This window comes from Camelus bactrianus, chromosome 23, assembly GCF_048773025.1.
Source record: "Camelus bactrianus isolate YW-2024 breed Bactrian camel chromosome 23, ASM4877302v1, whole genome shotgun sequence".
Classification (NCBI taxonomy): Eukaryota; Metazoa; Chordata; class Mammalia; order Artiodactyla; family Camelidae; genus Camelus; species Camelus bactrianus.
The window spans coordinates 10,784,014-10,804,333 of NC_133561.1; the positions used below are offsets into that span (position 1 = coordinate 10,784,014).

At 38.2% G+C, this 20,320-nt stretch overlaps 1 protein-coding gene across 16 annotated transcripts in view; it reads right to left on the reverse strand.

The window, feature by feature from the left end:
* The window catches only part of ESRRG (estrogen related receptor gamma), a 580,276-nt gene that overhangs the window by 198,493 nt on the left and 361,463 nt on the right, over window positions 1-20,320 (reverse strand). Inside the window, exon 1 of one of the 16 annotated variants that reach the window (XM_045509512.2) lies at window positions 13,306-14,101. The exons of 12 other annotated variants lie outside the window; for them this stretch is intronic. In XM_045509512.2, coding sequence (XP_045365468.2) covers window positions 13,306-13,361 — 56 coding nt within the window. In that variant the 5' untranslated portion in view covers window positions 13,362-14,101. Of the gene's footprint in view, window positions 1-13,301; window positions 14,102-20,320 lie in introns of those variants that run through there. 3 more of the 16 variants (XM_045509506.2, XM_045509507.2, XM_074351622.1) reach the window with 3 other exon arrangements.

The following is a 20,320-nucleotide window of genomic DNA, read 5'->3' on the forward strand; positions in this document are numbered from 1 at the left end:
TAACTTCTATCTTCCAGCCCTGCCGTCCTTTTAAAAGCAAGGCAGGGGTTCTGTTTTTAGTACACACTTTGGTTCAGCGTTAATCCTGTTTTATGTTGTTCGCACCTGCTGCTGACTAGCAGCCTGCTGATGGGCTGGGGCTCACGCTGCTCAGAGAAATCCCACTCAACTGAGAAGCTGGACAAAAGCTACTGGACAGAGCTGGAGACAAAGCCTGAGCCGGGGCCTGAATACAGGAGAAGCAGATCCCACCAAATCTCTCCTCTCACTTGCAAATAAGGCTGCGATGTCCCAAGTTTGCCACCCAACAATAAACGCAACCGATTGCTCTTTTTCTGAAAGACTGAACCCCATTGGCTTATTTCTGTTCTTCAGCTTTTTATATATTTTGGTAAAATGAATGCCAATACAGGAAAAAAAAAAAGTCACTCTAATCAGGTGTACATGCCAGTCTCTCTTTGTGTCCTTACCAAAAGAATCTGTACCTGAAATGAACCTAATTATTAATTTAAAACATCCTATAGCTCACCTCTCTATTCACAGAATTTTACATCCAAAATGAACGGAGAGAGAAAAAAGATACTCTGCCATCAGTGGCCACCGTTGGACCAGGACAGCGACTTGGACGCTAAGACGGCTCTCCCCCGCCCCCTCCCCACCCTGCACTGCATGTGCCTAATAGCAAACATCAAAAGGAATGCCTTCTTTTTTGATCTTAGTACCAGTGATAAATCAAATGCAGTGCCACAGACAGGGGGGAAATGCACTACGAAGGGAAAACTCCGAGACTGACAGTGGGACCAAGTCGGAGGCATTCGCTCAATCAAGTTCCAGTAAACGATGCCCACCCTCCGTCTCTGAGAAACAAGATGTAAGCTGTCACGCGCTTACCCAGAGCGAGGAAAACTCACCCAGTCCTGACGTGACCCTCAGTCAAGATGCACTTCGCGCTGATGTTTCCAGCGGGGGCACCCGAGCCCCCTCCCTCCCAGCTCAGGGCACAGCCGGTTTCCTGCCCGTCTGGGAGCCGGATTCCGGCCGCAGGTAGGCACAGACAGCTCGGACCCGGGCCCGCATAGCGCAGCTCCCAGATGCGCCACACACCTGGGGGCCCCAATGAAGACTCTGGGGGTCATTTTATTACATCTCCCGAAGCACCTCTCCTGCCCGCAACAGCCAATAAGGCACCAGGGCCCCACTGCCAAGTCGGGGAGCTGCGCGTCCGCCTCACCCACGACGGGGCGCGGTTTGAAGGCCTCTCCGGGGGGAGCAGGCCAAGCGCTAACCAGCGCACCAAGGTTCTGTTACTGAAAGAACGTGCGGATCACGCATCTGAGCTGTTGGCATCTTTTCCCCAATGTGCTTTCCAACAATTTACCCTGAGCAACGTACTCTTTTGGAGCATTGGTACCAGAGCCTAACTCCCTCGGTTGTGCCACTCTTCCTCAGCAGGTGGACAATTTACGGGGATGCTCAGAAGCAGCGTGGCTAAAACAGGTGAGAAGCCAGATAAACGCACACGTTTCCAGTGTGCATAATACTGGGTTCCTGAGAACTCTCTAACGGTGTTAAAGTTGTCCAGATATGATACTATAATATACTCCCCATAAATGTAGACAGAATTCATGTCTCTCATCACCTGACAGAGCCCAACATAAAAAAAAAGAGTTGTCACTTTCAATTTGTTTATGGAATACAAACAATATAGGAATAAATTCAACTACTATGTCGAATCACACAAAATTGTTTATATTTGACCATTGTCTGACTTAGGAAAATGGCAATTTCAGGTGTTTCAGCCTTATTTAATTAGAATCCTATTATCTCATTTTCATGCAAAGAAAGCCTGAACTTTTGGCTGGGAATTTCATAACTCCAAACTAGCCTTCCCCCTGGTTTTCCCTCAGAAAGCCACCTCTAGATTTGTTTTGTTTTGTTTTGTTTTTTAATTACTCTCAAAATGGGAGAATTTTTTAAAGTATATTTCAGGACTTGGACCTGTTAAGATTTGGGGTACAGAGGCCCTAGCAGTAAAAATTTTCCTGGAAATCAAGTTTTGCCCATTAGACTATTCACACATTCAAAGGAGCGGTGACAATAAGGATCACCTTTTGGAGAAGCAATTTGGTGATCGCTTAACAGAAAAGAGCAAAGGTTTCATCCCCAAGGGTCAAGACTACACCAAGGTGCAATAGGATGGAAACTGTCATCCTTGAGATCCTTCACTCAAGGACTTGAATCATGGACGATCTTTTCCCCCCAGTGACTTTGTAAGTTTGCTCAAAACAGAAGGATTTCGGGGTATCAGCGGTAGCAGCGGCTTCCAGATCAAACGATATTTAGGGTTTTACACGTAGTGTTGGCAACATGATGAACACGCTCAGATAAGAAGGGAAAAAAGAAGCGGCCGCTGTGAGTCTGATCACCTCCCAGGGCCGCTCTGAAGCGCGCCCACTTCTGAAGAAAAGTTAAGACCCCCTTAGTTTGATGATTGTGCTTGCTTTCCCCAGGCAGGAATTTTTATTTCAGTTTGGATCTTAAACCATTACATTTCCAGTGATGCATTTTTATGTTTACAATTGACATCTTCGTAAAAGAATGAAAACCTTTGAGCAACAGCCCAACGGCATGAAAGTTGCTGGCAGTAAGTCCTTAAATTATTTTACACCTAAACGGAGGCCAGTTGTTTTTAGTTAAAATTTAATAAACCTTAAACTGATGACCTTTCTTGCACAGAAAGGCCCAGAGTTGCAAAAAACGAACTTTCCAATGAAATATATTTTAAGGAACTAGTGCTGAACAAAGGGCTATTTAAAGCTGAACGCTTTGTCAATTTATCAGCTTGTGAACATTCTGTTCCTGAATTCCCCACTGCGGCTGAATGTATAGAGCGGTGGTGCCTTGCTTAATCGAATCCTATTGATTCAAGTGTGTCACAGTGATCTCATTGAGAGTAATCAATAGTAATCCAAAATCAATCAATCTGCTCTCACACTATCATTTATCAAATCTGAATACGCCAAATTATTTGCAGGCGTCAAATTACAAAGAGGAGGAGAGGGTAGTGCTGGGAAAGTTAATGGTTTATATTGAAGAGCAAAACCAATCTCTCTTTTTTTTTAAGGGGAGGTGCTCTAAAATGGACTACTACTTGGACAAATACATTTATCTTCTCATTAACGTACCCTAAATTTATAATTAATCTCATTGTCTTCCTGGGGCGGGGGGGAAGATTTCTTGGAGAGGAGTTTGCTGGTGCAGCAGAAGTGACAGAAACTTACAGATGCCCCAACTTACTTCGCAGAGCATGCCAGCATTTTCCAAGTCTGATAAGCTAAGTTTCAAATGCCTGTCACCCATCTGCTGGTAAACAAGGAGACTTGACTGGCATAGGACAGAACTGCATCTTCTCACATCAGAAATGATGTTGAATAGAATTGGAGTGGAAAAAGGAATACTTAATTTCTCCAGACAATGAACCGCATAGATGCACCTGTTTATCAAAGAAGCTGCGGTTGATGCTGAAGGTTCCTTTATCAACATATTCACCTGTAATTGAGTCCAGGTAATAAATCCTTCTATTCATTACAACACACTCAAAAGCACCCCTACCACTTAACTTGAATGAAAAAAGGCACAGAGTGTCTAAAACATTTACTTTCACTAATGTAAAAGTGTTGGCATTTTACCTCATTCCCGATAAGCTGGTGCCAGTGGAAGTGATTATTCTTTTCTTATTCAAAGCCTATCAGCATTTTCGAAAAGCTCTCTCAATCTTATCAGGTGTATGAACAGCACAGTTACTGAAAACAGTTTGTACTGCTCCTCTCTCTTTCTGCCAAGCTATCTGATAAACCCCCAACTAACTAACTGCATTTACACACAATCAAACATAAGTTGTATCTTCCCCGCACTGTCGCCAGATTCCAGTCGGCCATAGGTTTTTCTGTGGTGACATTAACTTAACAAAAATGTCAGCAGCAAGTACCCCAAACTGACAACAATCAAGAAAACACTATAAAAGCACTCAGCTAGAATGCACGACAAACAGAGGCGAAAGAAAAACAAATATGAAAAGTTGAAAGCAATCTCTTTGGAATTCAGGGGGTGGGGAGGGGGGCATAAAATGGACTGTGGATGCAAATAGAGCTGGACATCATGCACTTACCTTTTACCAAAGTAAATGATCCTTTAGCAAAATGTATGAACAGAAAAATAGAAAGTTTCAAAGAAATTACTGCTAGGATCGAGGGGGTTCCGAAAAGTTTTTAAGAACTGAGCAGGCATTTCCCCCACATTTCAGGTTATCTCAATGTGGGGCAGAGAAGTTCTATACTGTAAGCAAAGTAAGACAATAGACAATATCACTGAACTTACCCCATAAACTGAAGACAAGATAGAAATCAAGGCTGTCACATATGGTGACCACATTCTCAGGATAGATTTTTCCAATCATTAAAACCCTCAAAAATGCTCTAGACATTAAAGTTTTGTTCACTACAAGGAAATAAAAAAAATACAAAAATACAATTTGAGTGTTTAGCCTCATCATTTTTCTCATTCTTTAGACTTAATCAACTGAGCAGTTCCATATAAAGGTATGAAAAAAGAATCCTCATCCAGACGAACGTAAGTAAATGAGCTGCTCTCCCTTTCCATCTGTTAAAAAAAATGCTTAAACCAATTCATGGCTCATACGAATTGAGAGACATACCTAATCATTTCCGGATAGTCCTTTGGAGCATGAAAGATAACAATGATATTTCTAGAACATAAGAGAAATATGAAATCTCCTTGAACAACTGAGTAACAAATCCCTGACCCCAGGAAAGAATCTCTGCTGGGGCTTCTGTGCATAAATTGTCCATTTGTTCCTCACCTCCCTTTGCTGAATGGCTAGGAGAGAAAAGGAAAAGGCAGCCACATGCTCCCACCTGAGCCCAACTCCTGATTCTGTCTAGACTCCAAGAACAGAACGAGCCTTTCCTTAGATGGGGGAGCAGTAAGACGCATCAGCCAAGTGTGGAGTTCAGCGCAACTCAGCTGATGGTTGCCTTTCCATCTGTGACACCATGATCCCATGACGGGTGAGATGGGTCACATTTAAGTCTATGGATAACAAGGATGCTTCTGTCATTTCAAAGGATCCAGAATCAACTGTATACAGTTACTTTCTCCTAAGAAAAAGACACGATTCTCATCAATCATCTCTATCTTTCCCTTTCTTTGGCCAGGAACACTTGGTTGTGGGTGTAATATTCCTCTTCCAAATATCTCATCTGTTTTAGTAGGTTAATGGCTATGAAGAAAGCATTGTTTGAGTATCCCTTCACTCATGGAAAAAAAAATGAATACAATTTAACATGGCCATCTTACATTTTTGGAGAAGTTAAAGCACTACAGTAATTTGGAATTATGGAAGGCAAAGGGCAATTGATTGAACAACCTCACATTTGAATTTTTCTCTTAAGTCCCTCAGTCTCTATAATTTTTCATATGACTCGCTAATTTTGCTAACTCTGAACATAATTTTAGGTATTCTTTTCAAAGAAAAATAAATTCCTATCAATATAAAATGTTACAACACATTAGCTGCCTTGAAAAGTATGCCTTTTCAAACATTTTAACTCATATTAGATTAAAAAGAAAGTAAACATATTTATTTATTGAGTCTTTTGTTTAAATTCTCAAAAGCTATTACAAATGAGTAAAATATTCCCAGAGTAGATGAAAAAGGAATTACCATGTACAAAGATATTTTGGTGCCTACGTTCTTGATTTGCTTTTTTTAATTTAATTTTTTTGCCTATTGAATAAGCCATAAAGAAGAAAGCACATGATTCTTTTTCTCTTTCTCAGAAAAATGTATGCAAAGTACGACAAAAAAAGTCCCTTGTTAAAAGTGGACTGATAAGTTCATTTGTGTCTTTTTTTTTTTAGATTCCACATATAAGTGATATCATATGGTATTTTTCTTTCTCTTTCTGGCTTATTTCTTTATACTATATAGCACAGGGAACTATATTTAATATCTTATAGTAACCTATAATGAAAAAGAATATGAAAACAAACATAGGTATGTATATGAATGACTGAAGCATTATGCTGTACACAGAAACTGACACAACATTGTAAACTGACTATATTTCAATAAAAAAAAAAAAGGACTGAGAATGCTCTGTCTGATTCTCCACTTCTTAAAGTCTTTATATACAACACACATAAGAGCAACTGAGGCTCGCTACTTCAGACTTTTTTAGAAACAAAATCCCATTAATACTTCCACAATAGTAGGAAGATTTGAACATGCTTCAGTTATATCTTTTTTTTTTAAATGAAACTCATTATTATCTAGGTTTTCTGTATTCCCATAGCTATAGTTTTCAAGAGAAGTAAAACAAAGCTGGGTTTCATTATGCTTCTACTGTCATCAGTCTCTGATACAATATGAGAATTTATTGGTAGCTTCCCTTTTATTTAGTACCGTCTTAAGCAACTGTTTGTGGAGGTGTATGAGGAAGCAAAGTTAAATTGACACGTCTGTGATATGCCTGACAGCCCTCAGTATGCCTGATATTAATTTGTTTTCTTTGGCTAGGTAAGTGCTGCCAAAGCACATTATCCATAATGTGGACTTCCAATCAAAGTGATGAAAAGTATATATGCAATTTTGTTTCACTCAAAGCCATATGAGAAGGCACAGTGGAATGTATGTGACAGAGACTTGCCTTTGATAATTAAAATAGAAATTTACTTTTAAGTTCTTTTTTTTTTTTACCATGTAATCTGATCTTAGGTAGGTGCTCTATGAGTTTAACACCTCAAATGACTATTTAATAGATTTTAAATGCCAAAAGCCAGTGTGTTTTCCTTTATTATATTGTGTGAAAGAATTCCACATAGCCACAGGCTGCATTTCTAATGGCTAGAGTTGCATGTTATACATCTATATTCAAATGCACATAGAGATCTATGCCGTATATTGAAATGGACTTTAATTGGCCAGTGAGAAGCCAATTTATTTAAAACTGTAATTTTTCTGTTAACTGCTTTGCCTTACTGAGTGAGTGATCTTCCAAATATACATGCATAGCCATCACTTATAATAGCATACCATTTGAAAAATCAAAACATAAAAAGCAAGTTTCCTCCAAACATTTACAAATATTTTTTAAAAAATTAATGGGGGAGGACACATGTAGGGGCATATACACAACACACAATCTAAATCTTCTCAGTTTGATGCTTTTGTATAACTGATCGGAAAATACACTTGGAAAATACTGAGAACTAGTGTTCAAATCAGGGAAAAAGAAACATCTGGCACTTCTGTAAAGAATAAGTAGAGAGAAAAGATGTGTTTATTATACTTCTAAATGGAAATTATTTTTATTAGCTAGGAACCTAGACCTTGGAAGACTAAGTCTAAAATGAATTTGAAACCAGGATAACATGCCAGGTAAATCCTTCAAAAGGCAGAAGGCTGTCCCTTAACACCCTCAGATAATAAAGCAGCTAACTTCAGGCAGATGGATTGGCATAAGAAACAGCAGGATTTTTTTTTTAACAAGAAACATTATATTTGTTAAATCATTATACAAACAAATCAAGGTAGGAAATGAATCAAGGAATTTAAACAAAATACGAATTGGAGTAAGAATTTGAAAAGAAAGAGCATTTGGATAAGTGTTTACTCTCAACATTCATTCAGATTTACTAAGCAAAATCAGAGACCTTTAAATTTACCTCCTAGAATAAAATTCAAAAATTCAGAAATCAATTGATACATTTTATATGGATAGAATACTTATTAATTTTCTGTATTTGCTTTTAGCAAAAAAAAAAAAAGAAAATGACATATTTATGCAGTACAGATAAATGAAATTCATATTTTGCATTTATTTAAAAGCTATCATATCTACATTAAGATATGTTTGTCAGGCCCAATTGTATAAGAAAACAATGTAGCCAAGAGCTAATTCAAAGCTATTTCTTGGATATGAGCCCAAACCATTAAATTATGCATTTAATATTAGTGGCTTATTTCCTATTTTACAAGTTATTTATGATTACTAGATACTGAATTTTAACATGATAATAATTCAAAATTTATAAAATCAGAAACAAATTAATGTGCTAGGTTACCTGTTACCTGTCTTTTATATAGTGGTTAAATCAATTTAGTTTAAAATCAGACTTGGTAAAAACCTGAAATACTAATTCCAGGTTAAAATTATGCCTGGTAAATTTAACTGGCAACTAACTGATTAGAAAAATATTTGAGACCCACTTTATTATATAAACATACATGAAAACTCTCAACAGCATACCTATATTCTGCATATACACCTCTCCCCGTATTTCACATGCATACCATACATGCACACAAACACACACACGTGTGTGTGGTATATTCTATTGACTGCTTTGGATTTTAAAGTACTATATGTGTAGCTACTTATTTATAATGGTACAGACCATGGGCATCCATATACACACAGCTGTGAGAATAATAATCAACAGAAAAACATACAAAATGCAGTAAGAAAGAATGTCGAGCGGCAGGGATGTTGGTGTCATCCCTGGACTATCAAATACACACATAAGTATGATTGGAGAAAGAGAACCTAAATATTTCACTGTCAGAGAATATAGAAAACAGTAATTCATTTCTATCTCATGTGCTTTAGGACAATGACAATTTAATACAAGGCCAGAGGATGTAAAAGAGATAAAAACTGAACAAACAGGGGCCAGTGTAATCAAAGATTTTCTCCAGAGAGCTGGCTGCGGCCGGAGCTCATATGCACTTATAACAGATCAACATTGTATTGTTTCTCTCTTCTCTGAATTTTCTATGAAGCAAAATTCAGAGCAAAGCTTATCTGCTGCAATGACTTTAAGGTTCCATCGAGATACCCAATGCCTTCCCCTTATTTCTAAACGCTTGAGAGGTGATTCTCAAAAGTTTATTTGATATTAATTGGTGTAATAGAAATCACTGCTATCAGTTGCCACTTGTATGGCAAAGTATCAACCATAAGCACAGATTTTAATTTATTTTATGAAATAATATAAGCAAAGCATTCAGTGCTGAGCAGCACTTTAGAAGTAAAACAAAGAAATATTTTGTATAGTCACTAGGCTGAAACAAATGTTGAGGAATTTTTCACAAGTGATACGGACTTGAGATTGGGCATTATGCCTACCTTCCAAAAGAACGGCCTCTTCTTTGTCTGTAGTTCTTGCAGAAGTGAGGTATTGTGAAAGTATTGTTAAACAGACTCAGAGAAGTTACCTGCCCTCTTTGATGAATAGCACCATGTACCTAAAATTAATTGCAAAAGTATGGCCCGGCTAATGAGATGGTCCTTATCTTTTTTCAGCACAGGAAGCACAAGTATTTTTCTGCGGGCTCAATATTTTACAAAAAAAAAAAAAAAAAAAAAGCCTAAAGTATTATTAACTCAGTAAAAATCTGATTAAAAGACCTCAAAGACACAAAAGAACATAAATTCTAAGATCTGGAAAATTTGAAGTTAAAACTAATTTCCTGCATTATTTTCTTTTTAAGCCTCTAATTTATTTTCTTTTTTACTTTAAAAAGAATAACCACCATTTCCTACTCCCCTGGATTCAATTAGCAATTTTTAAAGCTGAATTACAATACCATCCTTTATAAGATGGCCAATATATATCACAGGTCAGATTAAATCAAAGAAATATATCAAAAGCCGTCAATTTAGAATTAAAAAAAAAAAAAGAACAATGATACCTTATTGGGGGGAAAACACTGGAAAAATGATCATCCATGCAAGAGAATTAATGGATATCCACAAGGGCTTTGCTAATAACATGGGTTAATTACCGCTGCAAGACACTAGGCTCAGTAAATAAAGCTGCAGTGCCATAAACACATTAAGATGAGAAACCATCCCTGTAAGGACCAGCCAACACCATCACCCTTGCCTCTGCCCAGGAAATGGGAAGCTGTTTTCCAGCCCTTTCTGTAAAAAGAGGATTTCTAAACTTACCACCCAATGTGTATAGGGTAATACATAAATACACTGACACAAAGGGCTAGTGAAGCACCGGGTGCCCTGTTACTTACTCACCACTCCCATTCCACATTGATTCCATTAACTCAGAACACTTTTTTGCTTGCTCCCAGAAGAAAAATCATAATGTTACATAATACACACTGTCTGGCTATTTTGACCATATACAGTTTGGGATATGTACAGTGGTTATTTAATTTTTAGAGAAATAGAATTGATCTGTTCTCTTTAGTGACGTGACTGGGCAAGGTTACCGGACTCTACAGCTTAGGAGCACTTACCCCTAAGTGCAGCTGGTTGTCACTTCCAGCAATTTACAAAGAAATCATCCAAAAACCCCTACCTTTAAGTCTGCAGGTGTTTGCAACAGATTTACAGAGAAGAAATAGGAAGAAAAGTAACATGAGCTCCAAGTCTGGAGTTTAAGTATTCTTTCTTAGAAAAATAAACTTTAAGTGTCTGTCCATAGTTCTCAAATAATATCACATCTCAAAGGACTCAGGCAAGCCCCCATCTTTTTTAAAAGAATTGTATCTACTCTGATTTAGGCTTTTTGTTGTTGTTACTGTATACATTTTTCCTTCCTGCCTATTTTTCAGTCCTTATATTTTGACATGACAGTATTACTTTTGGATAGTTGTATTTCAATTTACTTTAGCTTTTAACAAGGAGGGAGGAGGCAGAGGAAAAACAAAATCAAACCCTTAAAGAGAAAGAGTAGATCTCACAAAATAAAACTTGCATAGTTCCAAACAGGGAATCTTAAAACACAGATCTGTTTAATTTTCGATGCCTGGATTTCAATGATCAGGCTGAAATTTACTAAACTGTTCCCTCTTTGCCTTGCCTGCTTTGGAGTGTTTCAATTGCCTTTCCTTCTTCCAACAGCTGTGACAACTGTTAAAACAGTCAGTAAAATTAAGTCCGCTCTATAATCCTGTAGTCAATGTTACATTTTAATCAGAGGTTGAAAGGGAATCATGTGATGAACACACTCATTTAGAATGATCAGACTGACACATATGTCAAAATGAGCAGATATATTATTTTCATCTATTTATGCTATCAGTTATTACTGCTATTAAATGTGAAACAAGCTTTCAAGTATTATGTTCTTTAATGTGCTGGCACATTTCCTAAAATAAAAAAATACATACTTAGAGGTTAACATCTTAGGCTCTCCTAATGGTGGTCAATAAATTGTACGAATCTTTTTAACAGCCTCCGAAGTAGAAACTGTCCAATCTTTTCCGGTGAAACTGCATAACTCTGGTTTCATTTCTATGTATACACACACGTGATGGGGTTTAACCCAGCACAATTACTATGAATATTAATAGCATGTATAAATTCTGTGGTTTATTAATTGAGACAGAGAGGCAGATGCGTTGCTAAGCATTAGATCTTTCTGTCTGTCCAGTGAACCACGTAACCATCAGAACTGCATCCAGACAATAAATCTGTATTTTTTAAAGATGACTTTTAATGGAGCCAAAAAAAAAGAAAGCTAGTTTGAATCTTGCGCCCAAGCCAAAAGGACATGTGCCCTGATTTCATTTAAATGCATCTGCTTTAAGAGGCTTATCTAAACTAATTATTCAAATTAGCTATAAGAAGTTAAATTCAAGGAAACTGCAAAGAAGCCCGGGGTGGAGGGGAGATTTTTAAAGTTTGTTTTGTTTATCTATCAATGAGAGAAAGTTCAGAATCTGGGTGAGCTTGGATAATACATCCTTCCTGATGTGAAGATATTTTAAACTCTCCAGTTCTCCAGCCTCAGGTGCGCTAACCTTTCAACTGCACTTGGGTGGGCCGTCCCACCTTTGTTTTATTTTTCATTTTTATTTTCACAGAATTTAAGGGTGTTTCTTCCTTGGAGTGTTTTAAACTGACGCAAGCACAGCCTTCTCACCTTCCAGTCCCTCCTACGTCCATCCCTCAGCTAATATGCTGGTGCGAGTGTGTATGTGAGTGTGTACATGCAAGCATGCATATGTACACGCGCGCACACACTCACACTCATACACACACGAGGAGCCTCTGAGACTGCAAGTCACTTGTCATCTCTTGCTTAATTACAAAGCCATGCGATATGCAGTCACTAAGGACAGCTAGTGGACATCTACCTATAATGCACTACCTCCTCTTCTCTAGAGTTTTATATTTTCTTCACCATCTATAGAGAGAAATGTTTGCCAAGAGCACTCTTTTCAGAATTATAGCAGTTGGTATTACCGTAATGTGAAAGCAAAGCAATTTAACTGACTCAACAGAAAGAGGAACCAGTGACAGCTCCTGTGATCTACTAATATTTTATCTTAACAGGAGGCTGAAATTAAGTTTAAGACTGACTCATTTACACAAGAATGCCTAATTTACTCTTTTACCCTCTCCTCATTTGTCCCTCAGCTTTGGTAACCCAAATGTATATATTTCCCTGTGCAGAAAGATTATTCATAAATACGAATTAAACTGCATCTAAGAACCAAAGTACTTTTCTGCATTTTCTGGACCTGATATGTGAAACAAATCCACAATCTCAGCATTGTCTAGTCAAGGGGAAATTTAAAAAGTCACTACTGGTTCTTCTTTAGTTTTTCCCTCCCCTTAAATATTTATAATGTGTGAAAATCTCATGTTACTTAATGGACTGATTTGTCAGTTAAGTGCTGACTTAATGCTAACCATGCAAATAACGTTATTCCAGCCCCGAATTGCACAGGGCTAGTTTTTAAATTGTTCTCTGAAGGAGAATTAGTAAATGTGCAATTTTGCCTCTAACTCTGCACCGTAAGAAATGACAGGGAGCTGAAAATATCTGTCAAACTGCAAATACATAAGAGGCACTCAATAGTATAAATCATTTTGAATATTGTATTTTAAAACATCTTTCCTTGGGAAAATGGGTCCTAGTAAAAGATGCATTTTAACAGTTCACTAAGCATTTGTGCCAAGTGCCTATTCTTAGCACCTGAATAAGAAGTGACTGTCACACAGCTGTTTTACTGACAGTCACTGAGCTTTGCCTCAAAGGTAACACTGTAGCCAGAGAACAATTCGCGACTTACTGAATTAGGAGATCACCCTCAACACAAAAGGCACAAGACAGACACAAACAAGCACTCGTGCACGCAAAACACCCAGGGCATTACCTGAATCAGGGCGCAAAGATCCATTCTGGCCACCCCCACACACGCACCCCCACGACGAGTTTAAAAAGGAAAGGAAAAAAAAAAGAGGTACCTACTCTTCCTCGTAGTGCAGGGAAAAAGATTCAGGAAGGCAAAGTTCTACCGAATCCATGTGCGACCGGCAACCATTATTTGTGCACCCCTTGCTATAAATCAAAGTTTCCTTGACAGAGCACAGTGCAATTAACACAAATGTTCTCCTAGTGACAAGCCTATGGGCACAGCCAGTTGGGACCAAAGCTTTCACACTCTCCTAATCAAGGACTTAAAGCCCCGATTGGAGCTTATTAATATGAAGTAGAGCTTAACATATGCAGTCCCACCGGCCCAGGCGCGCAGCCGATTGGGGGGCCTCTGCCCAATCAGGAGGGAGGCGACGGGAGGCTGCGAGGAGCCGCGGAGCCAGGCAGGTAGGAAGGGTGCGGAGGAGCCGCGGGGGCTGCAAACGGCGCGGAGAGGGCAGGGCGGCGGGGGCGCGGGCTGCGGACGCTCCCGCCAGACCCCGGGCTTTGCCTTTCCTTTCTTTTCCTTTCTCTTTCTTTCTTTCTTTCTTTTCTTTTTTTCCCCTCCCTCTGGGAAGCTAGAAAAGAAACCTAACTAACTTAACTCTCTAAGCACTGGAGGGAATCCGGCTTGGGTTTCTGACCTAAGATCTCTGTTGCCTTGAACAGAAGAACTCACACGCAGACTCTCAGTTAATTTGGGGAAAGGATTCTGCGGAAGGTAGAGAATTAAGTTTGTCCTGCCGTTGTCTGTGTTTTATTGCACTCGGGGCTCCTTATTTAGGGCTGGACTTTCTCATTTGTCCGTCACCGTGTCGTTGCCTGTTTTCCTGCTCTCTACTGGGCATTCAAAAAAAAAAAAATCAAAGACTTGCTTCTAAATTGTTCGGGCATGTGAACTGGGATCGTCATGTCTGAGGTGGAACGCAGTTTTACGCAACTACAGAAGAGGAAATAGTGCATCAGTGCAATCTGAGAGAATGCCTATGTAAATAAATTCGGGGTGTAAATAAATTCTTTACCTGCTATTGCCTCTCTACCTATAGATATAGGATGCATAGCTTTTGAAAACAAACGTAAACAAGTGCAGAACAAATTGGCTCCTCCAGTTTCAGGGGTGAGAGACTGAGAGCTGGAGGGTAATTACTACAGGGAAACCGTCTCTGCATTTTCACAAAATAAAGACATTTGTTTGTTGGGAGAGCGTTACCCACCAGTACCCTAAAAGTGTTCTTAATCACATACTTATTTCAGTACAAGCTTATAAACTGGGAGACATTTATAATTATACATATGATTTTTAACCCAAAACATCAGCTTTAAAATCAAATGCAGTTTATGTATTTATCTTCACACGTAACACACCCTGAATGCTTTAAAAAAAAAATTAACTCAGAAACATTTTGTAAACCATCACACAGTCTGGTCGTTGAAAGGACTAGGTTCAAACAGAAGTGCTTTTTAAAGAAAAGAGAATATAAAAAGAGAAGGGTGTTTTTTTCCAATAGACTATAAGTGTGTTTTTAGTTTCCATATAACAAAGAGTTTTCTTAAGTCCTATTTTTAAATACAGGATTTTTTTATATGAGCAAATGTACGTTAGAATAGCTACCAGCTATTTATGGCAAAGAGATAACTGCTACCTTATGGAGAGTGGAAACCCCACAATTGTGATATAATTCAGTTGCAGGGCTTTTACCTCTTAAGTCCTGCATGATATAAATAGTATGATCTTTGAGATCAAAATAAATTAGTTCAGATACCTAGTGTGTGTTAAATTCACTAAATCAGAACTCAACTCTTTCTCTCCACCCTCTCAAATTTTCTAGGTCTTTAAAAAACAAAACACTAAAATAGAACAGCCACATTAAAATTCAGAATATAAAAATGACAGACATGATTTGGTCCCCCCACAGAAGAAAGCAATTTGCCTGCCCTGTATTTAGCCAGATCTAAGATATGGGCCTGATTCCTTTTATTTGTGGTCTAAATGCATACAAGTTTCTTGTTGAGAACTCACAGAGCAAAAAAACTGTGCCTAAGAATACTGTATAAAAGCAGGTAGTAAAAGCTTAATTACCAGTAGCATTATGCTGTCTATATTGTTAAATGTGAACTCTGCAATTAAGATGTAAATTTGGTTGTGAGCAGTGAATTAAAAGCGCTCTGAGATGTAGAAAATCCAAGCATTCTGCAGACACCCGGAAAAAAAAAAAAGATGTGTCTATTCACTCGAAAATGAGACATGCAATCATTTTATAATTTAAAAAAATAAATATAAAAGCATTTGAAAAAGAGACATGATTTTTCTAAAACACAATAAAAGCAATATGGAAACTAATACTGCATTAGAAAGACAGAAAAATATCTTTGGTTCAAAGATTCCTATCCTGATTTGTGAATACACTAAAATTCTCAGGGTAATTAACAGATCCAGTTTTACACATTTTTAAAAAGAGAGATCAAAAAAAAAAAAAGTTTCCTTCTTATTTTGTCCAGGGACATTTAAAAAAATAAAAATTATTTAATGTACTCAGTGCACCTTAATGCACTCAGCACGCTCAGATCTTGCACCTGTGCAGAATACCGTACTGTATTCAGTTTCTTTGCATTATCATGCTGTGACAGAGCCTGTCTATTACTCCTTTGAAATGGCTTTTTAAAGACAAGATTTGTAGTCAATTATTTACCAATGGACCTTAAGTCACCAGGTTTCATGAGAGTTAGCTTTTATTTCCCAGAATTTTCTTATTTCTCTTAGGGTACTTATTTGACCTCTGATGAACCATTTGATTTCATTGGTATATATTTCTAAACATATTTAGACTCTTATTCACATGTAAGTCTTTTTTCTGTGCTTGCAGAGATCCATGTGCAAACATGCACGGTGTAGTCCCCACTGATCTCTCACTAACCATATTTCATCTATGCAAGGTGCAGTGTCTATTGAGCTAGCTGCTTTCTGAATGACCAGAAGTGCACTAGGTTGGAAGAGCTGGTTTGTTCTCCCTTAGGATCAATGTGTCACCTCTACAAGTCAAGGACCTAAGATTACACATACTGTCTTGAATCAGGTTTTACCAATTTAAAATTTAAAATAACATCTACTGCGCTAAACTTGCGAGACAGCTTCCAGAATATTTTATAAACACACAGCTTAGTCATCTCAAGAATCTTCCCTAGTCACAGAGGTTTTTCACCTTGAAGGAGGAACGAGTGGCTAATCAAAGGAAATAAACACACTATGTGCAACGTTGAGCACAAGCCTTTAAGAATCTCAGCTACGGAGGATTTGCGAGGGGCAGGGGAGACAATGAAACAAATAGATGAACAGCCTAGAATAAACATATATTGCTCACCAGTCTATACACTTCACAATCTTGCCACAAGGAGTCTACCCAAAGCAGGATAAATGGAACAAAACAAAAGGATTGTTTCGCAAAGAATATTAACAAGTAAGGTATTATCAGTCTATTAGGCATCAGACCCTGGGTCCACGCATAGTTTCAATCTCTTCTTCTTTAAACAATGCAGTTTAATAGCCAAACAACTTCATTCTCAGGCCCCAAGGAAAGCACAGACACCAAGCAGAAAATATGTTTCATTTCCATTTGAAAGAACGAAATGGCAACAAACAAAACTCAAGTGAAAACAGAAGGTAGATTGCTGTTGTCTAAACCAGACCGGTTACTGCATTTGATGTGAGTCAGAATCATTTCCTGAAACATTCTAACAATGAATTCTAGTGCCATTAGAAGGGGATGAGAAGTATTGAGTCCTGCTCTTATTGCACGTTAATCACTATTTTTTGTTCCCACCTTCCTTTCTGAAAATTAACAGGACTTACCTGTATCAAAGTGTTTATAGTTGCCACACTATCTCTGCAGCAAATTTTGATTTTATATCACACATTTGCCATTCGTTAAATATTTCAAACTAAACAAGGCATCACAAATTTAGATTTTCAAATTGCCTTGTAATCTATTTTTGCAGATCTTTCCTCAAGACCATAAAACCTTTGAAAAGCTTCTTAAGTTTGGGAACCATCTTCCCTGCTGTCTTTGATACACTGTATTGTATAGTATACCACATTACAAAAAGCAAACCAAGACTGTTACAAACTACTGTCTTCAACTCCAAAAGCAAACCCACAAGGAACACTCCTGGAAGAAGAACCTCGGAGGACAAGCAGAAGGTCTAGTCTCCCAGTTCCTCTCTGCCCCCTCATACGCTGTGTGCCTTTGCACAGATCACCTCACCTGTCTTGTCCCTAGTTTCCGCTCCTGGGCTTTGGGGTTTCTTTTATGCTATAAACCTGCTTAAGAACACACCTTTCCCACTGAGAACATGAAGACTTCTTTCAAAGTCGGTATGACTACTCTGTATCACCACCAAACCTCTATCAATTCATCAAACCTCATTTTCTCTTGCCTTTCATTTCTAGGGCACAGGCTTTGATATTTAAATTATTGTCTCGATTGGCAAGAAGCAATCATTTCTACTGAAAGTGATCGCTTCCACAGAAGCACTAATAAAAACCTTTCCTTGTGACAAACCTCTCGTCCTAAAAAACCATCCCATCCCCAAATTACTGAGTCCATGTAAAAAAAAAAAAGCCCATTTCCCTGGGGAGCGATTACATCACTCCGTAACACACCAAACTCTTTCCCCAGTGTTTGTGAAAGTGGGGGGGGGGGGGGCAGGGAAAGAATCAAAGGAAGACGGAGAAGCTAATAGAGGCAATTTGATTTCTGTTTAATTAATTCAGGATTACTTCACTTTCATTTTGTCAAGCTAATAACATACACGGTAGAATGTCAGTAAAAATTAAATTATAAACTACAGTAGCTCCAGTGGGAAAACTGACTTTAGTTATGTTGTATTTCCAACATCCTTACCCTGGTAAAATACCAAATGCATTTTTTCTAGTATCCTACCAGCTTTCTATAATCTGCATTACATGTATTTACAGAGCAATAGTTAACATTTTGAGATTATACGTTAATAAATGAGTTGCAGTGATAAGTCTTTCCTGAATGTTAAGCACCATGAGCTAAGTGCAGAAAACATTCAAGGTCAATGTCCCGTTTTAGACCTTTTCAGGCAGCTGTAATATTATGATAATCAAGCTTAAAATATTCCTATAGAAAGAGTAAATTAGCCTTTTCACTTGAAAGATGATTACGATAAACAATAAACCTAAGAGAGGACAAAATCCCTATTTTTAAAAGCCATAAATTGTTGACTCAATCATGTGTGTGATAGTGTTGTCCAAAATAAAGGGTAGCTTAACTCGGGGAGGAAAGCAGGGGGAGGAGTGGGGACGGAGCAGGAGCGGGAGTGGAACAAATATGACAGATTTCCCAGGAAGCAATACTTGCTTTGATACCAGCAGAATGATCAAATTATCTATCTTATCCACCCCATTCAACCTATAGTATATTTGAAGCTAAAAAACTGTATGTCCATGGCACATCAAAAAAACACAAAAGTATATTTTTTCCGGATGTATATGAACATCAACATTATTTGAAAGTTCTCTTTTCCTATTGCTTCTATGAACCTTTTCGTTCAAATTTTCAAAGGACCAGCAATTAAAAAAAAAAGTGAGCTATTTAGCATCTGGTGTCCATATAAACAGGCTTCAAGAAATGATTATGCTTTTTTTGATCTTAGAACTCTCTGACATACTAAGGTTCCTTGTCATAACTGAATACATCTTGATAAAAATCTGCTTCCCCTAACCGAGGCAAATTAATTAGGGCAGGTGTGTGTGTCATGCCTGCAGAAGTCAGGTGACGGTAGAAAGCCTAGAGCTTGGTGGTAACGACAGGCTATTCTGGAGTCCCGCCTGGGGTTCAGATTCCAGTTATGAGGGCTGAGGCTTTGGAATTAGGGTCGTATCACCCACCTAAATCTCAGTCCCCTCAGCTAGTAAATGGCAAGAACAATAATAGCAGCTTTGTAAAGTTGTTATGGGGATTAAACAAGTTAAACCAGTTTGGCACAGTATCTGGTCCTAGTTGGGGGGACCATGTAACAAGGTGGGCCAAGAACATTCTGGCTTACGCCAATTTTCCCAGCCTAATAATTTATGGCACTTAGTCCTTACACTCTCAAAAGTGCCTCAGTTTAGATACTACATTCTGCTGTCATCCTACACACAGTGAGCCCTCCATACATGTTAGTTATATTATTATTTATTATTATTATTATCATTATTATTAATTATTATCATTGACCCATAATTGATTTACAATGTGTTAATTTCTGGTGTATAGCATGGCGATTCATATATATTCATATATATATATATTTATATTTATATATTCCTTTCCGTATTTTTTTATTATAGGTCATGACAAGGTATTGAGTATAGTTCCCTGTGCTATTCAGTAGGTCCTATTGTTTATCTATTTTATATATAACAGTATCTACGAATCCTGAACTCCCCTATTTTTAAATCTCACTAAATGAAACAGGAGATATAAGAGAAAGACATTGACAATTCATTTGGCCTTCATCTTTGACTAGTTCAAGGTACTTAACATAGAAACAAAAAATGAAGTGCAAATACTCCCCCAGTGAGACTATCGAGGACTTCAACCGTCAGATGATAGGAACTGCTTGCTATAACGCTGCCACACAGATACTGTTCCCATGTAATGAGCAGGAAAAATAAAGGTTGCCCCCCCCCCCCCGAAGCTACCATCACGCTTTGTGCCTGAGCATAAGGAAGACGGACTTGGGAAAGTTAAGTGATTCTGCTGGCTCTCCAAAGCGTTCACTGGTCATTGTTCACCAGAAAGAAGGGCAGAGAGAAATTGCTCCTGATCCTTTTCTCTTCCTTTAAGACACTCCTTCCACATCCCGCTACCCCAGCCGCTCTGTCAATAGTGCTGCAGATTTTATTACCATCCCGAGCACAAGCTCACTCACCCAGGAGCTTCTCCGGTCAGATACCCCAAGAACTCGATTTCTTCACAAGGCTTTGCTCTTGTTACACTGAATGGCCACGAATCTATGGTGAAACAGAAACTTTGGGCCATGGGGAATTACAGGCTGGGGA